The sequence below is a fragment of the Antechinus flavipes genome, chromosome 5 (genome assembly GCF_016432865.1).
Source record: "Antechinus flavipes isolate AdamAnt ecotype Samford, QLD, Australia chromosome 5, AdamAnt_v2, whole genome shotgun sequence".
In the NCBI taxonomy this organism is placed as follows: domain Eukaryota; kingdom Metazoa; phylum Chordata; class Mammalia; order Dasyuromorphia; family Dasyuridae; genus Antechinus; species Antechinus flavipes.
Window position 1 is genome coordinate 17,134,595 of NC_067402.1, and position 6,000 is coordinate 17,140,594.

Below are 6,000 nucleotides of genomic sequence, written 5' to 3' on the forward strand. Positions count from 1 at the left end.
ATGACTAAACAAACTGTGGTCTGTGGACGTAACGGAATATTATGGCACCATAAAAAGCAGCAAGTGAGATGAATTCCAAATCCCAGGGAGACTGACAGAACTGTCTCAGGGAAAGAAGCTGACTCAGGAACACATCCCAGGATGGGGATAAAGCGCTACATTGAAACCCATCAGTTGTATGATTTCTGGGCCCAGTTTGGAAGTTGCCGAGGCGACAAGGTGGGGACAAGATACCACAGCTCTCTCCTTTGACTGGAGAGATGGCCGCCCGTGGGGGTGGGCCGCTGCACTTGCAATCCACCCATTGGTTTATTTTGATAAGCTGATACAAGGGGATGCTCACTGAGAAAACATAGTAAGAAAAGAAAGACTTCAACCTCAAAAGCACCGAACAAGGGTTAGTAAGATCCAGTGGCCTGTTGTTTGCCCCACAAAGCTTTCCTTTTTAATTCTGCCCCAAATTTCTGCAGTTCTCATCCTTGTGGCAACTTTGCCTTAATTGGGTGGGAGGAAATAATAGGAAGAACCTGCTCCATGGAGGAAGTTAATTTGGCAGGGGGGTAAGAGTTTCAACATATTTTACAAATGGATGCACTTTGAGGAGGAGTCCAGATCAGTGATTTCCTCAGGATGGGGGCCTCCCAGCATGGAAACTCCCTTCACTGATACAGATGTGCAACATGTCCAACGGTGGGTTGGTGCGGTTGCCATTTCTCAGATGACAATACCGAGATCCAGATGGATGAAATCCCTTGCACAGGGGAGTAAGTGTTAATGGCAAGATTTCCAGGACCATAAAGGCCCCAAACTAGAGATCACGTTTAAAGGGAGGGGCACCAGCAGTCGCACTGCTAAGCATCAGAGACAGGCCTTCCTCCAGGTCCTTGCCCAATTGTGGAAAAAGCGGTCAGGGGCGGTTAGGGGTCGGTCAGGGGTTCCCAGTCACACACCTAGGCCTCAGAGGCCAAAGATCACCCCTCCCCCCAGCCAGTGGGAGAGAGACCACCCGCTCCTGCTGGGGATCAGGCCCTTGGGAAGCCACGTTAGCAAATGGCCAGAAATGGGGAGGAGGGGAGGGGGCTCTGGGACTGAGGTCGGGAGCAGAGCTAGTAGGAGTCTGGGGGACCCTCCACTGCGGGCCTTGACCTCTCTGCCCAAAGCCCAGCCCCGGGGAAAACGCCCCAATCCCCACTCGCTCGCATTTCTGCGGCCCCGGCTCCCTAAGAGATTTCCTACTTCATATCACTGAAACAAAAAATCCATCAACAAGGACTTATTAAGTGCCTACCACGTGCCAGACCCTGGGGACAAAAAGCCACCGGAGGAGCCGCTCCCGCCCGAAGCTGCAGCAGCCGCCGCGGCCGCCCGGCTCCCCCTCCCGCAGGCACCGAACGGGGCTCCCTCTGGCCCCCGGCTTCGGCCAGAGCCACCTGCCTGGCATCCCAAGGCCCTTGCGGGGCCGGGGACCCCCTCCGGAGCGCAAAGCATCCCGGATGCCCTTCCCGTCCCGGCTTTCCCCACGTGCACACGCACACACCTGTGCAACCTTCCAATGTCACACCTGCGGCACGTGATTGGCCGCCTCCCAGCGGGAGGGGGAAGTCCCCGAATGCCCTCCGCTTCCTGATGCCCGTTAGCAGAGACCGGGGCTGGCCGGGGGAGGGGGGAGGGAGGGGGAGACTTGGCCCAGACTCTGGAAGCGCTGGATGCGGGAGCTGGGGATGGGATTCGCCTTGACTTTGGCTCGGGATGGGGGGAGGGGGGTCGATCTTGACTCTGGCGAGGAGTGGGGCTGGGAATGTCCTTGACTCTGGCTGGGAATGGGAGGGGAGAGGGGGTGGAGAAATCGTCCGGGATTGCCTAGGGACTGGGACAGGCCGTGACTTTAGCCGGGGGATTGGCCTTGACTTTGGCTCAGAATTGGGGGTGGGGGATCGCCCTTGACTTTGGCTGGGCTGAAGGGCTGGCCTTGACTTTGCTGGAGATGGGGTGGAGGGGTCAGCCGTGACTTTGACTCAAGATAGGGAGCTTTGGGGGAGGGGAGAGGGCTTGACTTTGGCTCGGGATGGGGTGGGGAGGTCGGCCTTGACTTTGGCGGCGGCGGGTGGGGGAGGGGAGCAGGACTCGGCTCGGCGAGTTAAAGGGCTGCTCCCTAGCTGGGGGGCCCGGGCGGCCCGGGCCCACGCGCCCCGCTCCACGCAGGCGGCCGGCCTAGTCTCCCGGGCAGGCCACGGGCCGCGCCCCCAGCACGGTCCCCCGCTGGGCAGGGGCGGCTGCGGGCCTGCGTCCCGGGTGCGTGCACGCGTGCATGCCAGCTCTCCTGCAAACAGGCGTGCATGCACGCGTGCAGGCGCGGGGGCCGGGGCACGCGTGGCGCCCGCCCGCCCCGTCCTTCCTCCCCGTCCTCCTCCCCCCCCCAGCCACGCCTAGCAACGGGCGCTGACAGGACGCAGCAGCGGCGGCGGCGGCCCCGGGGGTGGGGGCGGGGGAGGAGGAAGCGGAATGGCCGCCGCCCCCGCCCCGCCCTCCCTCCGGCCCCGCGGCGGCGGCGGCCGAGCCGTGACAGCTCCGGCCGGGCCGGGTCGGGCCGGGTCGGGCCGGGCGGGGCGGGGCGGAAGCGGCCCCAGCCCCCCGGAGCCCCCCGGGCCCACACCCCTCCCCCCCGGAGTTAGGGCGCCCTCCCCCTCCCCCCCCGCGGCGGGGGCGGCGGCGGTACCGATGTGGTTGTCCTCGATGTGCTCGATGAGGTCGGCCAGGCTCGGGAAGTGCAGCCCGCAGCCCCCGAAGCGGCAGGTATTGGAGAAGAAGGAGGCGGCCGCGATGCCGGTCATGGTGTTACATCGGGAGCCCCCCTGGCGTCAGCTCCGCGGGTGCCGGCGACGGCGAGGGCGGGCGGAGGGAGGGAGGGAGGGGAGGGGGCGGAGGGAGGGGGAGGGGACGGCACCCCCCGCCGAGGGCAGGCCCGGGGATGCAGAGCGGGAGGAGCAGCAGCGCGAGCGGGAGGAGCGGCAGCGGCGGAGGCAGCGTCGGGAGGGGGGAGGGAGGGAGGGAGCGGCCGGGGGAGGGCCTGGGCTGGGGGGGGAGGCCGCCGCAGCTGGGAGGAGGGAGGGAGGAGGGAGGAGGGAGGGACCAGCGCGGGCCGCTCTGCCCCAGCTGTCCTCCTTCTCCTCCTCCTGCTCCAGCTCCTGCTCCTGCTCCAGCCTCATCCAGGACCGGCTGGCGGCCTCCTCACCTGGTCAGCCCCGGGCCCATGGACCCGTGCAGAGGCTGCAACCAGCTCGAGCGGGGAGGGCAGGGGGGATGGGAGGGGGACCCGTGTATATGTGTATGTGTGTGTGTACGCGCGCGCGCACGCCCGTGTGGGGGCACATGTGTGTGCACGCGTGTCTAAATGTGCACTGTGTGCCTGTGCCCTTGCGGCTGTGCGCACGCCTGTGCACGCGTTTCTGTGCATGCATGTGTGTGCCCGTGCCAGCGCGTGCGTGCTCTCAGGGTTATTTAATACTCAGGCTTCCGATCGGAGGGCTCTGGGCCCTTCCTCGTCACCTGTTGGCGCGCCTAACTGTGTCACTGAAGTGCACGGGGACCCCGGGAAGGTAATTGTGTTCCCCATCCTCTTTAAGGCTTGCTAAAAAATGGCTAAATTCACCCGAGACTCCTCCTAACTAAGTGATTTTAATGAAGGTTTTTTTTTGCCTCTAGGCAAAAAAAAAAAAAAAAAAGTCTTATCTTTACTTAAATGTTTAAAAAAGAAAAAAAGCCCATTGATTGTCAAATGAGTTTTTCCTGTGACTTGCAAAAGTAGCTCCGCGGCTGCGTTCAGGAAAACTGAGCCAGAGCTCCATGGCCCCGCTCCTCTTACACAGGAGAGACGCAGAGTGCCGTGGGGGGGTGGGGGAGGGGAGCGATCGGAGGAAACCTTTCCATTGATTTCAAGTGGTTTGTCAACTTGGCTGAGGGGAGGGATTACACCGTGATTTTCACAAACCTCTGAAACTGACTGTTTCCTTCCAATAGCGTTTTAGAGCATTAATTCATGATTTCACTTAGTTTTCACTTTTCAGATCACCCACGGGACTCCTGACTGGAAGTAAGGGCCCCTCCTGTGCACCGAGGACCAGCTTTGCAGTCAGACACCCCTGGGTTACCCCCCCCCCCCCCCCCGCACATGCCCCGACCTCCAGCATCACCAGGGAAACTCACCAATGCTGCTCTGCGGGAGCTCACAGTGAATCCAGGGGGGGTCAGCTTCCTCCCAGGCAGTTCCCCCCCCCCATGCTACCCAGAACCTCCTGTGCTCCTCACAACTTCCCAGCCACGAGGAAAGTGCCCTGTAACCCTGAAGTCCTTGCTGTCACCTCCATTAAACAGATGGGAAAATTGAGGGTCCTAGGGGCCAAAGGTGGGTCTCGAGGAGCCATAGCTAGAAAGGGATAAAGGGGCACCCGCGGCCCACCCAAGTGCCCCTCCCTCCCCCTCCTGGGTCTGCTCATTAAGCTGTGTTCACTTGGGGCAGAAGGCAGGAGAGGGGTGACTGAGTGTTTATAATCAGGTGCCCCAAGCCCGCCCTCCCCAGGGACGATGGCTTCGGTGCCTCAAGGAGCTCAGCCATCATGTTGACAAATGGAGCTTCCTCCTGCTTCAGCCCCCGAGAGCGCTTCCTGTTTTTCCGCTCTAAGAGTTGCCCGCCCGACCTGGCACCGGAATAGCCTGTGGGTCTCACCTTGCTGGCTCCTGCTTAAGTGAGTTGGGGGAGCGCCAGGCCCGGGAATACCGGGACAGAGTGTTGGGGGGATGTGCTGCCATATGTACAGATGGGCTAACAAGCCGACCTTAGGACACTAGATCTTTTACATAAAGTGCACGGTTTGGAGAGGATCCTTGAAAGTGCCGAAGGGGTACAAGCAGCAACGTCCTGCTCTCTTGTTAATAAAACACACTTTCATGTACGATCCGCTTGTTTGTTCCAATAAGTTAATTATAATAAAAGAGAAAAGCTACTGCCCGTTTGGGAGGGAGGCAGAAAAAGCATCCTTAAGGATAACTTGGTTTTTAACTTGAGCCAGGAGGCAGAGGAAAGGGCTGCCTGCTTTACATGGGCACCGGCTCCCAAGGCCGGTTCCATTTGGGCCTGCACGGTGGCGATTCCACCTGGTGGGGGGGCTGCCCGTGTGGGGACCCTCCCCTCAGAGTTTCAGGTGCTGCTGGTGAAAAAGTGACTTGTCCAGCATCTCACAGCAGCAGCTAGAAGGTTGCAGAGGCTCAGGGCTAGGGACCCCCAGTTACTCCTCAAACCCTTCAATAAATATTGTATATTAAGTGCACCGAGCGTCTGAGTTTTTCCTCCCTCCCTTAATCTAGGAGTCTCCCCCACGCGACTCCGTGAGCTGGCGGAGGGGCCCGGCCGAGGATTTCGGGGGCTCCCCCCCTCACTCCAGTGTGGAGGTGACTGGGGCTGAGAAGATGCCTTAGTTGGGTGGAGCTGAGGACAGATGCCAAGCCTGGCTTCTAGGGCCGAGTGAGAGGTGGGAGCCGGGGCCAGGGCAGGACTGATAATGAGCCAGGAGCCAGCCCTGGAGGAGACGGAGGGAGCCAGCGCCAGGCAAGGTTTCTAAAGAGCAGGAGCCTGGAATGAGAATTTTGGCTCTCGTAGGGTCCATTGAGCGGTCCAGGCTGGGGACTGCTCTCGGCCCAGCACATGCAGCTCTGGCAGGGCCGGGCCAAGGCTAAGGCTTTGGCCAAAACGGGGCCTCTCTCGCCAGAGCGGCCCCTGCTCTCTGGGCAGGTAAGGGGGACGCCAGAAGCAAGTCAGAGGGCCGTCGGTCCACTCGCGGGAGGGCCTTGAGGGGTCATTTGCCCAACCTGTGCCCGGTCCTTTTACCGGTGAGGAAACCAAGCCCCAGCATCACACTCAAGACTTGTGACTCCAAAGTCAGATTTTCTCCCCCTCTGGAATTGCCCCTAACAAGGAGCTGGTCCTACGGGACAATCCGTGGGGAA

General features: G+C 61.0%; 1 protein-coding gene and 1 long non-coding RNA gene across 2 annotated transcripts in view; one reads left to right on the top strand and one right to left on the bottom strand.

Moving 5' to 3' along the window:
* The window catches only part of JAZF1 (JAZF zinc finger 1), a 197,421-nt gene extending 194,392 nt beyond the window's left edge, over positions 1 to 3,029 (bottom strand). Inside the window, exon 1 of the mRNA XM_052001700.1 lies at positions 2,717 to 3,029. Coding sequence (XP_051857660.1) covers positions 2,717 to 2,831 — 115 coding nt within the window. The 5' untranslated portion in view covers positions 2,832 to 3,029. The remainder of the gene's footprint in view (positions 1 to 2,716) is intronic.
* LOC127564879 (uncharacterized) lies at positions 2,703 to 5,324 on the top strand. Its single transcript, XR_007954380.1, has 3 exons — positions 2,703 to 2,793; positions 3,510 to 3,596; positions 4,065 to 5,324. It is a non-coding gene; the product is annotated as an uncharacterized LOC127564879 (long non-coding RNA).
* The last annotated feature ends 676 nt before the right edge of the window (positions 5,325 to 6,000 follow it).